Source organism: Lithobates pipiens, unplaced genomic scaffold, assembly GCF_037356315.1.
Source record: "Lithobates pipiens isolate NorthernLeopardFrog02 unplaced genomic scaffold, aLitPip1_a1.2 Scaffold_16, whole genome shotgun sequence".
Taxonomy (NCBI): Eukaryota; Metazoa; Chordata; class Amphibia; order Anura; family Ranidae; genus Lithobates; species Lithobates pipiens.
In genome coordinates, this window is record NW_027507748.1 from 608,629,818 (window position 1) to 608,647,900 (window position 18,083).

The window sequence follows — 18,083 nt, forward strand, 5'->3', positions numbered from 1 at the left end:
TTGGAGATTTGCATTGGATTGCAGAAAAACTGAGTGGTGGTCTTAAGGCACATCAATGTGTGAGTAAGCATTTTACGTATGGCAGTGGATTTTAATCTTAATAAACATGTTGCGCAACGATGGGCTTTTTTTTAATAATAAATGAATGAGAGAGGTACATTATCCCACTAAACAAGTTATACCTGAAGAATTGGAGAGAGCAGAGGAGATTACCAAAGCGTTTTATATATGGTCATCTGGTGAGTGAGCATTTTGCAAAGTGGAGGATAAGCACATTTGGTTTAGAGGTGAAACGCCAACACGGATTGAAGATAAGAAGGCAATGTTATATGGACATTAAGGAGTAACATTGGATCACACTGATTAATATTTGCGATGGACTGTTAGCACTTTATATTATTGATATAGCCTGCGATTTATTGTATTGTATTGACAGTTTTTAAAAAAAGGGGGGGGGGGGGGGTTGCAGCTACACCTTCATATACCTGGTGCCAGACCGTCTCTCGAAAATGTACCGGGGGGCTTTCTCTTTATGCTTTCAGGGGTGCATTCAACCTGGTATGATGTTCCACACATGGTGGACCTGTAACCAAAGTGCATCGGTTTTGGATAAGTATATGAATATAGTTAAAAACCCCAGAGTGGCTCTTCTTAATGGGCCTGTTGCTGATGCTCTTAAGCCTGTTCAAACTTTAACCCATTTCCGTTTCTTTGTGGCAAAAATCGCTATAAGAAACCAGTGGTAGATCTAGATGTTATGAAATGTAAGCAGTCATGGATTATGCTCATTGACAAGCTCGTCAGTATATTGAAAGATAGGTCTGCCAAGTTTGACCACGTTTGGGATCCTTGGATCAAAATCCTCCAACTTCCAGCTGATTGAGAAATGCGGGTGGGGAAGGTGGGCGTTTGGATGGCCTTTTCCTTTCTCGCTCTTCTCTTTGCCTCTTTTTCTTCTCCCCCTCCCCCTTTTTTTTCCTTCTCTTCCCCCACTTTTATTTTTTTTGATTCTTTGATCCTACCTAGTTATTTCAATAGCACTTTTTTAGAGCACTTTGTATACTCATGAACCATGTCGGCTGGCCGGTCGTGGTGGAGATGTAGAAATTCTGTTGCCCTCCCTTTTTGGGGGTCACTGCGTAGGATTATTATACGTTTTTACAGGAGCTCCTTATCACTATGTTGAACTTATACTTTATATAGCAATCCATTGGGTTGTAGATGACTGTGTGGTATAATAGCTTGATCTCTACATTTCTGTTATTGATGTCTTGATATGTCCCACCTGTGTTGTGGGCCTTACTTTTGATATCATGATTTGCCTATTAACTTGTGTCCTTTTTGGAAAAACTTTCAATAAACATATTGAAACAGAACTTACCTCTCAGCACGTAAAACACCAGCGTAATAAGGTGGGTCCCAAGGCATCAGTTCCTTTAAAAAAAAAATGTAAAATCAGAAGAAAACTAATTTTTCTTCAATGTCCCAAACATTTATACATGGTTCTTTATGTACAATTTAACTAGCTGAAGCTGTGGTGAAAATTTCATGTCAATAGCACCTTGAGGCTGGGTTCACACTATTGCGAATTGGATGTGGGTTTCCCTGCATCTAATTTGCATGTCAGGAGACTGTGACCGACTCTCAATGGAGCTGGTTCACACATCTGTGGAGCGAATTGCAGAAGAGTCCTATGCGTCATCTGGTTAGTTTCAGGTCCGAATTCAGTCAAAAATTGGGACCGAAATTGGACCTGAAACGGTGAACAGGGACGCACTGGACCCTTACAGTGAGCCACTTCGCACAGCAGTGTGAACCCAGCCTTAGAAATATATTTACCTAGAAAAATGGTGCAATGCTTATTACACGCTGTATATATATCTAAAAAAATTGATCGATCCTGATGTACTGACGGCTTATGCCATTTATTGAGACCTGACAACACCAGGACAGTACAAATATCCTCCAAATGATCTTTTTGGAAAGTAGACAGTCTGAGGTGTTTCGTAGGAGGCATGGCGCGATTTCTAAATTTGTGATTTTGTCACAATATTTTGGTGGAAAAAGAAAATCAAGAAAAAAAATATATATAATTTTCCCCTCATACTGTCGTCAGTGCACTACAGCGTCATCATGTAGCTGGTGTGGTGGCGACCAGGGTCACTGACTGGTGAGAGCATGTTTAAAGAAAAAAAAAAAAAAAAAAAAGATTTTTTTTTTTTTTTTTTTTTTACATACTTTGACCAGAGAAATACAGTGTTACCATAGTACTCCGGTAGCACTCAGGGAAGTTGATCAGGATTTTTTTATTTTTACATATTATGATTGCTTATAGCAGTGAATTTCACTGCTATAAGCAAATATTTTTACTGAATAACAATGTGTAGACGCTATGTATTGTTGGGATTAGCCACACCTAATCACATGGTACAAATGGGCTCTGATTGGCCCTGTCTGTGCCATGTGATCACTGTGACCAATCACAGCTAGCAACACAACTGTATACAGTAAATATCGTGAAAAGGAAGCCATTGTTTACAACTGTCATGTGATCTGCTGTGATTGGTCCCAGCGATCGCGTGGTACTGGTGGTAGACACAGCAGGTGACAAATTGCGCTGAAGCTCGGCCCAGAGGGGCCGTGTGAGGCGCATTTTCAGGAGGACATCATATAACGTCCTCCCAGAACAGGGTTCCCGCCTGAATGTCATTTTACAATGGTCCAGGCAAGAAGAAGCTAAAAACAGACAAAAGGGTGACAATGCCATTCACTACTGCAGCAGTCTGTGCACCCTGCTGCTTATTAGACTAGGTACTTCAATCATCTTTGTCCAATGCCTGAAACTTGTTAGACAGAACTTTACACTAGAAATATCTTATAAAACATTTCATTACTTTTTAATAAATTAAAAAACAGGACTTGTTTTATTTCCATCTTTCTGCTGCTCCACATAAAAGGTGAACTCCACCTAATGTAGTTATCAATTCATAAAAATCATTCTTTAGCCTAATTATATAAGAACCTGAATTTATCCTGATATCAGCCTGCCATTGTAGTGTCACAGTTTGATGCCTATCACAGGATGGTGCGGAAGTGACGTTGTTGCGTACTGCGCATGCGCGATGCGCTCCAAACGCTCGCGCCGTGCGTTCCAACATAGTTTCGGCAATACAGTTCAGCGAAACCATCACATAATGTTACGGAAGTGAAGTTACACACAACACAAACACTGGGCCGTTCGTTACAACACTAATACTTCCCTTGTTACCTAGTAGGTTTTGCATTGCTGGGACTTGTAGTGCCTATCCTGAGCTACATGCTTCAATGTTCAGTGTCCTCATCCCTATCCCTATGCTTCAATGTTCAGTGTCCATCCTTATCCCCGTGCTTCAATGTTCAGTGTCCTCATCCTTATCCCCGAGCTTCAATGTTCAGTGTCCATCCTTATCCCCGTGCTTCAATGTTCAGTGTCCTCATCCCTATCCGCGAGCTTCAATGTTCAGTGTCCTCATCCTTATCCCTGTGCTTCAATGTTCAGTGTCCTCATCCCTATCCCCATGCTTCAATGTTCAGTGTCCTCATCCCTATCCGCGAGCTTCAATGTTCAGTGTCCTCATCCTTATCCCTGTGCTTCAATGTTCAGTGTCCTCATCCCTATCCCCATGCTTCAATGTTCAGTGTCCTCATCCCTATCCGCGAGCTTCAATGTTCAGTGTCCTCATCCTTATCCCTGTGCTTCAATGTTCAGTGTCCTCATCCCTATCCCCATGCTTCAATGTTCAGTGTCCTCATCCCGATCCGCAAGCTTCAATGTTCAGTGTCCTCATCCTTATCCCTGTGCTTCAATGTTCAGTGTCCTCATCCCTATCCGCAAGCTTTAAATGTTCAGTGTCCTCATCCTTATCCCTGTGCTTCAATGTTCAGTGTCCTCATCCTTATCCCTGAGCTTCAATGTTCAGTGTCCTCATCCCTATCCCCCTGCTTCAATGTTCAGTGTCCTCATCCCTATCCCCGAGCTTCAATGTTCAGTGTCCATCCTTATCCCTGTGCTTCAATGTTCAGTGTCCTCATCCCTATCCGCAAGCTTCAATGTTCAGTGTCCTCATCCTTATCCCCATGCTTCGATGTTCAGTGTCCTCATCGAAGCAGGGGGATAAGGATGAGGACACTGAACATTGAAGCTCGCGGATAGGGACGAGGACACTGAACATTGAAGCAGGGGGATAGGGATGAGGACACTGAACATTGAAGCTCGGGGATAAGGATGAGGACACTGAACATTGAAGCTCGCGGATAGGGATGAGGACACTGAACATTGAAGCTCGCGGATAGGGATGAGGACACTGAACATTGAAGCAGGGGGATAGAGATGAGGACACTGAACATTGAAGCTCGGGGATAAGGATGAGGACCCTGAACATTGAAGCAGGGGGATAAGGATGAGGACACTGAACATTGAAGCTCGCGGATAGGGATGAGGACACTGAACATTGAAGCAGGGGGATAGGGATGAGGACACTGAACATTGAAGCTCGGGGATAAGGATGAGGACCCTGAACATTGAAGCAGGGGGATAAGGATGAGGACACTGAACATTGAAGCTCGCGGATAGGGATGAGGACACTGAACATTGAAGCAGGGGGATAGGGATGAGGACCCTGAACATTGAAGCAGGGGGATAAGGATGAGGACACTGAACATTGAAGCAGGGGGATAGGGATGAGGACACTGAACATTGAAGCAGGGGGATAGGGATGAGGACACTGAACATTGAAGCACAGGGATAAGGATGAGGACACTGAACATTGAAGCTCGCGGATAGGGATGAGGACACTGAACATTGAAGCATGGGGATAGGGATGAGGACACTGAACATTGAAGCACAGGGATAAGGATGAGGACACTGAACATTGAAGCTCGCGGATAGGGATGAGGACACTGAACATTGAAGCACGGGGATAGGGATGAGGACACTGAACATTGAAGCTCGGGGATAAGGATGAGGACACTGAACATTGAAGCAGGGGGATAGGGATGAGGACACTGAACATTGAAGCAGGGGGATAGGGATGAGGACACAGAACATTGAAGCTCGGGGATAAGGATGAGGACACTGAACATTGAAGCACGGGGATAAGGATGGACACTGAACATTGAAGCATGGGGATAGGGATGAGGACACTGAACATTGAAGCATGTAGCTCAGGATAGGCACTACAAGTCCCAGCAATGCAAAACCTACTAGGTAACAAGGGAAGTATTAGTGTTGTAACGAACGGCCCAGTGTTTGTGTTGTGTGTAACTTCACTTCCGTAACATTATGTGATGGTTTCGCTGAACTATATTGCCGAAACTATGTTGGAACGCACGGCGCAAGTGTTTGGAACGCATCGCGCATGCGCAGTACGCAACAACGTGGCCGTGTTTGTGTTGTGTGTAACATCACTTCCGTAACATTATGTGATGGTTTCGCTGAACTGTATTGCCGAAACTATGTTGGAACGCACGGCGCGAGCGTTTGGAGCGCATCGCGCATGCGCAGTACGCAACAACGTCACTTCCGCACCATCCTGTGATAGGCATCAAACTGTGACACTACACCATACCGCTAGTAAAGCGGCACTCCCAATGGCAGAAGGAAGGCCAGTAATATGAGCCAATCAACCTCTGCTGCGTGTACCTGTGCTATCAGGAGAAGAAAGCACAGTGGGCAGCGCTGTTGACTCAAATGTGCTGCTACTACTTAACCGACCAATCAGTGGGCTAGGGGTGTGTTCTAGATCTGTGTTGCAGTGGAGGAAGAACACCTAGCTGTGCTGTGCAGATCACAAAACTGGCAGCACAGAAATACAAATCCTTTGGCAGATAAAAACAGTTAAAAGCTATATTGTACATTTGTATTTAGTTGCTTGACTAGAGTTAGGCTTTAAAGCGGAAGTTCCAGCTGTTTTTATGTTTATTAAAAGTCAGCAGCTACAAAAAGTGTAGATGCTAATTTTTAATAAACACAGACTCACCTGTCCCATGATCCAGCGATGCGGCTGCCCAAAGCCTCTGTTCTCTCCCTGGTATCACTAGTGTGGGTACCTGGCCACGCCACGTGTCCAGAATGGTGACCTGGGTGGAGATGGGGGGGGTACCTGCCAAAACTAGGTTCCCCTTAAAAAATGATTGCTCCAAAAACATGACAGCTGGAACCTGCAGGGTAGAGGTAAGGGAAATGCCTGCACTTTGCATTCTTGTCTAATGAATGAAGGTAAAATGTTTGTACAACAGCTAGATCTGCTTTATTGCAATAACAGCATGAAAACAAGGTGGGATATTTCCATTATTAGAAGCACAGTGACTGCATTATTTACTAAAGGGACTCCCATGGAACAATATCAACCAAATACAACTTTCTTTCTTACCGGGTTCGTGGGATTCAGCTTTAGTTTCATCTCCATCATCATTTCAAAGTCTTTCAAGGTACTGAAAACATACAGTAAAATTAGCAATGTGCCAAGGTGTATAAACAATGGACATACTAACAATTAAAGTCAAACATCAAAGCATAAATCCTTTGTGTACTTCTTTTATTCAGCGATAAATACATTTTACTTTGAACAAAATTTTCTGCCCATTTGTGCATTCATTTAGGTCAAAAAGAAAAATAAATACCGCCACGCTAAACCTAAATCTACACTAGTAGAACTAGAAAGTCGTTTAGGTGTGTTAGGTCCCTGCCACTGTCCAAAAACACAAGCAGGTATTCAACTTTTAGCTTAAAGAGGTAGGTGTGTCTGACTTACTCTCAAATTAGATTGTAAATTCCTTTTGCATGGTTCAATCTTTTGCATAAAATATAAAATTGATCAATAAAAAGTTTTGACGTGCAATCCCATGTAGAAATAGGGTGACCAAAGCTGTTTACAGACCATATTCTTTTTGCCACCACATTAAACCCCCTAAGCCCCTTTCACATGGGCTGTCCGATTAGGTCCAACCGCGAGTTTTTCAGGCGGGCCTGATCGGACGCTCCATTCACCTCTATGGAGCGGCGGTTGTCAGCGTTGACATGTTCGTTGACACCCACCGCTATTCGATCCAGTCTGTGAAATCTAGATGGATGGAGACCCTATTTTCCATATATCTGCCAGATCGAATGAAAAAAGACAAGTGGTTTGTTTTCATCTGATTTCCCCTTAGAGGAGAGCGAGGCTCTAACAGGTTTGTCCCTGCACAGTGAGCGGAGACGGGCCTGTTCAACGGGGATCAGCGGATCGATCCCTGCTGAGCAAGCAGAGTCCGCCGGGCAGACCGCGCGTCTGAAAGAGCCCATACTGTACAGATAAGTACCAAAACCAGCAACACAGACATTCACTGAGCGATCAATGCTTTGTATTTTCATTCAGAGTACAACTTACCGCTGCCGTAATTTACTGGATAATTTTTCAAGGAACAACATCACGGTCTCTGTCAAGAATATGAAAAAATGAAGTAAAACCTTAGTGCAACATGTTTGGTAAAGGTAAAGGGGACCTAAAGTGAAAAACTAAGACTGGCTACATGGCAGGAAACACAGAAAAGTCATGGCAGAAAATGACCAAGTAGTCCATCACATCTCCCTCTTTGATTTTTTATTTTTTTTGTTAAACTTTAGTCCTTGTGTAGATCTAGGTTTGTCACAAGTATGTTTAAATTTAGTTACTGTTGATTGTTTAACACTTTCCATTGTTTGATCACTGCTTTCATCTCACTGCAATTAGTTAAGATCAAAGATCACAAGACACAATACTAAGGTTTTATTCAATTTCAGCTTAACACCCTCTGGTTAGAGGGCTGGCGGTCATAGAAAAATAGTGGTGATTTCTCTGCCCCTGATGTGAATTTTTTAAATATCTGCACAAGATCTATACCTACCGTATACAGGTGAATAAGGTCTTGTTTTAAGAGCTTTTACTGATTGTTCAGAATATCTAAATACTTCAATATGCATAGTCTTGGCAAAGTTTCACTTTAAAGAAAACCTATAATTATATAAATACAGAGACTACAATTGCTTCTGAAAATGCTTCTTGCTTGGCCCTAATGCTAACTCAAAGTGCGCAAGTGGAACGAGTAAGCAGATCAAGAGTTCTGACATTACTCACCCTTCATCTAATGCAGGGGTGCTCAATATTTTGAAGAGCGAGGGCCACTTAAGCGACTTGGTAACCGGTCGCGGGCCACAATAAGCAGAGCAGGCGGATGACAGGTCCGTGCAGAGCGGACACAGCCCACTCTACTCTATGGGTCCTCCGATCTGCCCTGACAAAAGGGGATTGATACCCTTCTGTTTTTTTTTTTTTTTTGCAAATCAGATTGGAGGTAGGCGGGTGTAAAAGGACACAAATCTGTTTACATCTTCCATTTTATAGAGGTGAATGGAGGGTCCGATTGAGTTGGACTGATTGTGTAAAAGGGGCCTTTCACACTAATGCAGCACAGTGCACCTGTGTCTTAGCTACACTTTGGCATAGACTTCTATTATATCCTGCAGGTGTGGAGCACTTTCTGAAAGCTCACCAAAGCTGCAGGTAATAACAAAAGTCTATGCCTCAGTGCAGGTAACCTGTAGGTGCACTGCACCAGCGAATCAGTCCCTGGCAGAGTGCATTTGGCATCACTCCGCCTGTGGCAAGAGACGGCGCTATACAGGAAGCATCAGCTTTTACAGCTCTTCTCCATGGCTGCTTGCTTTGCCAGCTTCATTAACAACACAGATGCTCAGGGATGGCGGGTCTGCAACCCATGATCTGGGTTGCCAATCTGCCATCCCACAGAAGGAGGTTGCCCCCGGGCCACTGGTTGGGCACCCCCGATCTAATGCATGTCTGTATCAGGTCAAAGCAGAAATGGCGATCCTTGCAATTTTTTATGTCACAGTATTTGTGCAGCAGTTGTTCAAAACATATAACCTAATTTTCTGGTAAAATATCAAATATGATGTTATGCTGAGTAAATAGATACCCAACACATCACGCTTTTAATTGCACACGATCGTGGAATGGTGACAAGCTATGATACTTAAAAATATTCATAGGCGACGCTTGAATTTTTGTACAGGTTACCGGTTTAGAGTTACAGAGGAGGTCTAGTGCTAGAATTATTGCCCTCACTCCAATGTTCGCAGTGATACCTTACGTGTGGTGCAAACACCATTTACATATGCACTTACGTATGTGTTCGCTTCTGCGCGCTTTAAAAAAAAAAAATCAGATTTATTTTTTTTACTTTTATTCCTAGTGCAGGGAATTTAAACATCCCTTGTAATAGAAATAAGGGATGACAGGTCCGATTTATGAATATGGACCCCAAATCTCTCCTCTACTTTTGAAATCAAAAGATCAAGAAAAAAAAATTGATCTGCTTTAAAAAAAAAAAAGAAAGATTTTTCCTACAGCTTACTTGTAAAATACTTTTCTTGGAGTACATCATGGGACACAGAGCAACCATAGTAATGACTATGTGGGTTATACGCCACCTATAGGTGAATGGACACTGGCAGAAACCATCAAACAGGAAGTCCTCCCCTATATAACCCCTCCTACACAGGAAGATGATTGTACTCAAAGGATTTTTACAGGTATGCTGTAGGAAAAATACAATTTTCTTTATCGTACATCATGGGACACAGAACAGCCATAGTAATGACTATGAGGGATGTTCTAAAGCAATGCCCTTGAGTGGAGGGAGACACAATCACAGAAACTGCCACCTGAGGACTTATTCCGCCGCCTGTAACATACTGTGGCCAAAGCAATATCCTCTGTGGCTTTGATATCCATCTGGTAAAATCCTGCGAATGTATGAACCAAAGACCATGTAGTGGCCTTAAAACCCTGAGCCACTGACACCTTGTTTCCCAAGAAGCCCCAACACCTGGTAGCGGGCATTAACAACAAGGGGCGGGGACCTTGCCCTTTCAAGCCATAAGCTCAAATAATTAACTGGCAGGTCCAATGAAAATAGTTAACTTGGATGCCTCCTGTCCTTCCTGGGCTCTACTGGCAGCACAAACCAGGATTCCTGACCTGTGCCAACAATCCAGACTGCCTGAACTACCTCCAGAGTATGCAGAGATCTTATGCCTGCCAAATGAAGATCAGAAAAGAAGGCAAGACATTGTCCTGATTCAAGTGAAAACTAGAAACCACATTAGGTAATAAAGATGGAGGAGGGCGTATCAACACCTTATGATGCAGGATCAAGAACGGCTCCTTGCATGGAAGAGCCGCCAGATAGGACACTCCACTTAGAGAAGTGATAGCAACCAAAGAAGCTACCTTCTGAGATAAAAGGACTAAAACAGTCTCCCAATTGGTTCAAAAAGTGGCCTCTGCAAGGACAGTCAAGAGCAAATTCAAGTCCCAAGGAGACAGAAGTGGCCTGGCAGGCGGGACTGTGTAGGTTACATGCTGTATGAAGTATGCATTCAGCTTCTGGGGAAAAAAAAATGGTTAGGGACGAACTCTGACTCTTAACAGTACTTAAGGGCAATCTTCTCTCCCCTAACGATTGGATAAAGAAAAGGAGAACCTCCCACTCAAATATTTCTGCAATTGTCATTTCCTGGCTTCACCCCAGGAATTAAATATTTCCAAGTCCGGTATTTGAAGTTCCTTGAAGCTGGCTTTCAGGGGCTCAACAGTGAGGAAATACAGGACTCAAGACTATTAGGTCCCACTGGAATGGGAACGTCCAAGGGGCGAACCCCGTAAGACCCACTTCACTGGATTCAGGTCTGGACTTTGACTTGACCATTCTAACACCTGGATACGTTTATTTGTGAACCATTCGTTTGTAGATTTTGCTGTATGTTTGGGATCATTGTCTTGTTGGAAGATAAATCTCTGTCCCAGTTTCAGGTCTTTTGCAGACTCAAACAGGTTTTCATCCAGAATGGTCCTGTATTTGGCTGCATCCATCTTCCCCTCAATTTGAACCATCTTCCCTGTCCCTGCTGAAGAAAAGCAGGCCCAAACCATGATGCTGCCACCACCATGTTTGACAGTGGGGATGGTGTGTTGAGGGTGATGAGCTGTGTTGCTTTTACACCAAACATATAGTTTTGCATTGTGGGCAAAAGGTTCGATTTTGGTTTCATCTGACCAGAGCACCTTCTTCCACTTGTTTGGTGTGTCTCCCAGGTGGCTTGTGGCAAACTTTAGACAAGACTTTTTATGGATATCTTTGAGAAATGGCTTTCTTCTTGCCACTCTTCCATAAAGGCCAGATTTGTGCAGTGTACGACTGATTGTTGTCCTATGGACAGACTCTCCCACCTCAGCTGTAGTTCTCTGCAGTTCATCCAGAGTGATCATGGGCCTCTTGGCTGCATCTCTGATCAGTCTTCTCCTTGTCTGAGCTGAAAGTTTAGAGGGACGGCCAGGTCTTGGTAGATTTGCAGTGGTCTGATACTCCTTCCATTTCAAAATTATCGCTTGCACAGTGCTCCTTGGGATGTTTAAAGCTTGGGAAATCTTTTTGTATCCAAATCCGGCTTTAAACTTCTCCACAACAGTATTACGGACCTGCCTGGTGTGTTCCTTGGTCTTCATGATGCTCTCTGCGCTTTCAACAGAACCCTGAGACTATCACAGAGCAGGTGCATTTATACAGAGACTTGATTACACACAGGTGGATTCTATTTATCACCATCAGTCATTTAGGACAACATTGGATCATTCAGAGATCCTCGCTGAACTTCTGGATTGAGTTTGCTGCACTGAAAGTAAAGGGGCCGAATAATTTTGCACGCACCACTTTTCAGTTTTTTATTTGCTAAAAAAGTTTAAATTATCCAATAGATTTTGTTCCACTTCACAATTGTGTCCCACTTGTTGGTAATTCTTCACAAAAAATAAAAATTTTATATCTTTATGTTTGAAGCCTGAAATGTGGCAAAAGGTTGAAAAGTTCAAGGGGGCCGAATACTTTCGCAAGGCACTGTATATGCCCATGCAGAGGCATTTCAAGATTGAACCTACAACTGGTTTGTCCCATAATCCACAGCAAGGTGTACTGGCCAAAAGTTACAAGATATTTATGGACAGTTGTTCAAAACATATAACCTAATTTTCTGGTAAAATATTAAACATGATGTTATGCTGAGTAAATAGATACCCACAGGAATGAAAAAAACAGACAGAACGTGATAAGTACACACTACAGAGGGATATGTTTTGTTCAGATTTCATGTCTGAGGTTTGCAACCACTTTAAGTACTCAAATGGTACAGAACTACAATGCAGGCACAAAATGAGGACTGCACACACCTTCTTCTGCAGCAGAGATGTCTTGAATTCCCAGCTGCTGTAATCAGCAAATGCATATAACCTACAGTGAAGTGCCCCCCTTCTTTATCATTCTTTTTGGCTTATCACTGTGATGGGTGGTCTTAATATTTGATATAGTGCAGCAAAATGAAACACAAATCTTGTACAATGGAAAAGATGTCTGTGTTTATTAAACTAAACCCGTATTCATTTAAACATAAAATAGAAAAATGAATGAAAATGGTCAGGGGAACCTTATTGCTATAATCCTGACCAGGAGATAGTCTTTAGCGACTTGAAGGTGTTCATAAATCCACCTCAACGCGTGATGTGCTTCTGGGGAGTAAGAGTTTAAAGGGTCAGTTCAGTTACAGACCATGCTACCCAAATAGGGTTTTATATTTCTTAGGGGGTCCTGTAGCACAAGCTCCCAGTCATTGTTTCTGGCACTTTGCCCTTTAAAGACACTAGCAAGATTGCTAGTGTCAGCGTCGGGCATGGACCTGATTGTTTTGTTTTACCGCCTGGTAGCACTGCTACCATATTGAATTAAAACAGGCACATTCCATATTTTGTTCAGTTTGTTTGTCAGCCTGCTGCTTTTCCTTTTTTATTTTTCCAATTAAAGGCATAGGAAAGCGGAAAGCAAAGGTGAAGGAAAACGGAGGATCCGCAATTTATCAACTGCCTTTCGTGTCAGAAACTGAACCCGTATATACACAGATCTGGTCATTGCATGGAAGTGGGTCAGAGCTTTCAACCTATATATACACTTCTGCTTTGCTTTTACTATTGCTTTTAAAGAAAAAGAGTAGAGGACTATTAACCACTAGGCGTCCAGGCTATAGCCGAAAGACGGCTGCAGCGCAGACGCCAATTGTCGGGAGGCGGTCCCTGGACATCCTCCTGTTTACTTCCACAATGTGCGCTTCCGCGAGCGTGCATCGGGGAAGTTCTGTGCTGGCCATGTCCCTTCGACACAGCCAGTCACAGATCGCTGTAAATGGCCAATCACAGCGGCCGTTTACAGCGCGATCGGCGTGTCCAATGAGAGATGATCTCCCTCCTCACACAAATTAATAAGGCTTTACAAGAAACTGCCTCAGGGAAAAGCCCCGGACCCGATGGGTTTTCGACCCTTTATTTAAAGAAATATAAGGAGATCTTGGTGCCAAGGCTATGTAAATATATGAATGGACTGGGGACGGAATAAGAAATGAGTAGAGAGGCACAGGCGGCATCGATAATTGTAATATTGAAGGCAGGGAAGGATGGAACGTGTTGCTCAAACTATAGACCAATATCCTTGCTAATGCCGACACAAAGATATGCAAAAGTTTTGGCAAATAGGATGAAAGATCTGATGAAAGTTTTAGTCCACCCCAACCAAGTCGGATTTATTCCCGGGAGGGAGGGGAGGGACAATGGAGTGAGAACATTGCTCCTCCTCCAGAAAATTAAAAACAGGGGGTCCCCAGGTCTATTCCTGTCGATCGATGCTGAAAGGGCATTTGACAGGGTAGACTGGGGACTCATGATAAAAACATTGGACTCCATGGGATTGGGCTCAAGGATGATCCATTGGATTAAAGTATTATATAAACAACCGACCACGTTCATAAAAATCAATGGGGAACTATCCTCATCATTTGAAATGAAGAATGGGACGAGGCAGGGGTGTCCCCTATCCCCATTACTCTTTGTATTGTCTATCAACCCCTTTTGGCAACAATCCTAGTCCTGATATAGGAGGAATTAGGGTTGGAGATGTGGAGCATAAAGTGGTGCTTTTGCTGACGACTTGCTGTCTTACATATCCAACCCTAGGATAACAATGCAAAATTTACCTAAAACTCTAAAACAATATGGAGAAATATCAAACTTTAAAATTAATCTGAATAAATCTGAGATTTTAAACATAAATTTAAGCAAACAAGAACAGCAAAGTTTACAAAAGGAATTCCAGTTCCCTTGGAGGAAGGAGGGATTAAAATATTTAGGCGTTAAGTTGGCGACTTTGTTAAAAAAAAAAAAAATATAACGAAAACAATATCCCTCTACTAGATGAAATAAAAAAATATCATTTAGATCTCTCTCCTGGATAGGGCGAATAAATACAGTGAAGATGGTTCTACTACCAAAGATTACCTATAAGTTTCAAATGTTGCCCATCGCCTTACCGCACTACTATTTTCAAGTTTTAAAAGCGATTATGAGATTCATCTGGCAAAATAAAAAAGCCAGAATCTCATTTGCCACATTGAAACAAGGGAAAAACCAAGGAGGTTTGGCGATACCGGATATAAAAAATTATTATCACGCAGTGGTGTTATCACGTGTCATAGAATGGGCAAGGGAAAAAAGTGAAAAGCAATGGGTTACAATAGAGAATAAAGGGAAAAGAAATACACTTTTTGAGATACCACAAAACACGGATTTAATAGTAATAAATGAATAGCGTTACCTCCAGTTGAAGCATTTAGTGGAGAATTTACACCAACCAATAAGAACAGTAGAGGATTTAACATCACTTGAACGACTATGCATGGATGGGGGAGCAAAAAAGGATATATCGCGGTTATATAAAATATTATCAAATGAGGAACTGGAGGTACCGCCATTCTTTAAAAAATGGGGTAAAGAACTTGAATAACTTGAATATAAACATAAGATAAGGAAAATTCAGAAATTAACACATAGTTCGGCTATTGATATGAGAACAGCAGAAATTAATTATAAGTGCTTGGCAAGGTGGTATGAAACATCAGATAAACTTAGTAAATATCAACCAGAGAAATCCCAGGAGTGTTGGAGAGGATGTAGGGTAGTAGGAACAATGGCCCACCTGTGGTGGAATTGTTCAAAAATTTAAGCATATTGGAAAGGAATTTTACAACTTATTAAAGGAAATAACTGGCGAAACTGTACCTGAAGATCCCTGGATATGCCTATTCCAAGGAATAGAGGGATCAGTGAAATAATATAATAAAACATTCATGCCCTATATGCTTAATGCACCCAAAAGCCTTATCCCTAAAAGATAGCAAGAAGAAGAAAGCCCCAAAATAATAGAATGGGTTGGGGCTATTGAAGGAACATACTACTTGGGAGTTTGAGATTTAGCGGGGAAGAGGGAAAAGAGGGAGCTATGGATAAATGGGAATGTTGGCAGGAATTTAAGACGACGTGGAGGTATGTCGAAATAATAACCTAAAAAGAGCAGAGCTATTAAAGAAGAAAAATATATAGAATTTATCATGACGTGAGGTAGGAGGGGGAGGGTGAAGAAGGATAAAATGTATTGATTGAAAGTTATGTTTTCTTTCTTTCTTTTTTTTTTTTTTTTATGTGAAATTTGTAATGATAAAAATTTAATAAATAATAAAATAGACACACTAGCAAGAAAAAAGAAAAAAAACTGAAACTTAACAGTTACTGCTTAGGAGAGGATTTCTAGTCTTGTTTTTTTGGCCATGTCCAATCACCTGAAGGTGGCAGCATAACCATATCATTATGGATATCAAGATGCTCTGTGTCCCGTGACGTATAATGAAGAAAACAGCATTTTTGCTTGCGCATGTTGGGATGATTAATGTGAGCACAGTTAGTAGTTCCATAGTTAAAAAACTGTGGAGAGGTAGGATTTATGACTACAGAGACCCTATTGTCATAAACCCACTTCCCTGCCTGTCAGCATTGATGTACACGGATTTGTGCATCCCCAGATCATCCTACATTTATGGCACTTCTGTTTTTCACATGTAGGGCAGCCTATTGAAAGGAATGGGCTGTGCGAAAGAACGTAAAAACATGAGTGCTTCGTCGCATCTGCATAGGTGTGAACAGAGTCCTAAAAAGGACTGTAAACAAGACAGATACGTTTATTTTGTTGTAGAAGAGACATTGGGGTGGAATTCAATAAAGCTGTTGCGGTACTTAATCCTTCTTGTTAATGTAATGTGCCAAATTATTGAAGGAACTGCAACACTTTTGGTTCCGACAGAGACAATTCATGCACCAAATTCAGCTAGTTCTAAAATGTACCACTTTTACATTGTGTTGCACTGAATGTGTCAAAATGTAAAAGTGGAGCTAATAAGATCAACTCTTTTGGCATACAGAGAGAAAATCTGTCTCAGACAAACTTTGCAAATGTGTCTCGGGTGAATTCTAAAAGTGGTGTAGCATGAGCCAAATTCAAGTTCTAGTCAGATATATGAATTTGAGGCATTCATCACTATTTCTAGAATGCGCGAGACACTTTCCCAAAATCTGCCTGCGCCAGTCTTTATGAATTCCATGGATTGTGTGCCTGTACTCCAACGACTGCACATTTTTCGTTTAAGTAGACTTTAGTTTCACTTTAAAATCTTTTCTTCCACTTTTTACATAATTCAAGAATAGAAACAGTTTAAGCCTGGTTTTAGAACTTTAATACCTTCCACAGTGTTTTATATAAAACCAGTCACATGGGGGTTGAGTTACTAAAACTGGAGAGTGCAGAATCTGGTGCAACTCTGCATACAAACCAAACAGCTTCCAGGTTGTTGTTTTTTTTGTCAACAATTAAGTCAACAAGCCGAAGTTAGAAGCCGATTGGCTATCATGCACAGCTGCACCAGAATTTGCAGTTTTAGTAAACCAACCCCATGATGGGAGCTTGAGTGCAACTGCAGTGAACCAAATCAACCAATCAGAAGCAGATGCCCACAGCTTAGGTCTGTCAAAGTCTGAATGCTAAATGGTTGCTATAAAAGTAACTGACTATTAATATGTACAACTTTGTAGTAATAATCTTTTCTGGTGTTCAATTTGGGGTTAGCAGACAACTTTACCTGGAGTTTTAGCTATGGTCCCCAACAGCGCTCTGTGTGCAAAGGTTGGGTATCCAACAAGCTGGGCCAGATCATTCCTACTACTGAGCAATTCCTCCAAACATGTCAATTGCCTGGCATTTGGGTAAAGGAATATCTTGTAGGCTGCTTCCCGCACCTATAAAAAAAATAAAAAAATACGATGTTAAAAAAATACTACCAACTTTTAAACTGGATATACATGCTACGTTTTTTCTTTATTTAGCCTGTGATTTGAGCGAGAAAAAAAAATATATATATTTATGGGATTCTCCCATTTACACAATCGAGGTGTATGGAGGAATCTTCCCAGCTGTGCTATAGTATTCTGAAAGCGGGGACTCCCTTGCTGTTAGAATACACTGATCAGTACTGCAACTGATTGAATGTAATTTGTTGTAATGGTTTCATTTGTCAGAAATAGATCTATAGAGCACCTTCTGTTGAACAGGGAGGGCCACACACAGATTGGAATTTGGCCAGGCCCTGCTGAACCAGCCGAATTTTGATCCATATGTACGCCCCTTTAGTAACGAACATGAGATAATGAGAGACAAAAGTTCCGTCTGCCTCCTGATTGTTAAAAACCATCCAAACATTGGTAGGAGTCTGAAAATGTGTGGTAGAGAACCACACACTGCTTCCATAAAGTTAAAAACAAACTATTACTCCAGAACACTTGCAGCTCCTATTCCTGACATGTTTTGCTCCTACTGGGAATTGCAGAGCTACAGAGTGGTAGGAGTCCAATGCTAAACAAAACCAATTAATCACACCCATATTTGGCACATTACAAGAAATGTGTTAATGAAAAAAGTATACAGTGTGTAGGTCAGGTTAATGAAAGAAAAGGCTGTATTAAAAGGGTCTGTAGGCAAGGTGCCCCCCCCCCCCCCACATCACTTTGACTGACATTGATATAGACCGCAGC

At 41.9% G+C, this 18,083-nt stretch overlaps 1 protein-coding gene across 1 annotated transcript in view; it reads right to left on the reverse strand.

Annotated features, from left to right (window-relative positions):
• Positions 1-18,083, reverse strand: part of MIPEP (mitochondrial intermediate peptidase) — a 154,889-nt gene that overhangs the window by 107,500 nt on the left and 29,306 nt on the right. The window contains exons 7-10 of the mRNA XM_077484030.1: positions 17,135-17,291; positions 7,407-7,455; positions 6,411-6,471; positions 1,382-1,434 (exon numbers count right to left, since the gene is read on the reverse strand). Of these exons, the coding sequence (XP_077340156.1) occupies positions 1,382-1,434; positions 6,411-6,471; positions 7,407-7,455; positions 17,135-17,291 (320 nt within the window). The remainder of the gene's footprint in view (positions 1-1,381; positions 1,435-6,410; positions 6,472-7,406; positions 7,456-17,134; positions 17,292-18,083) is intronic.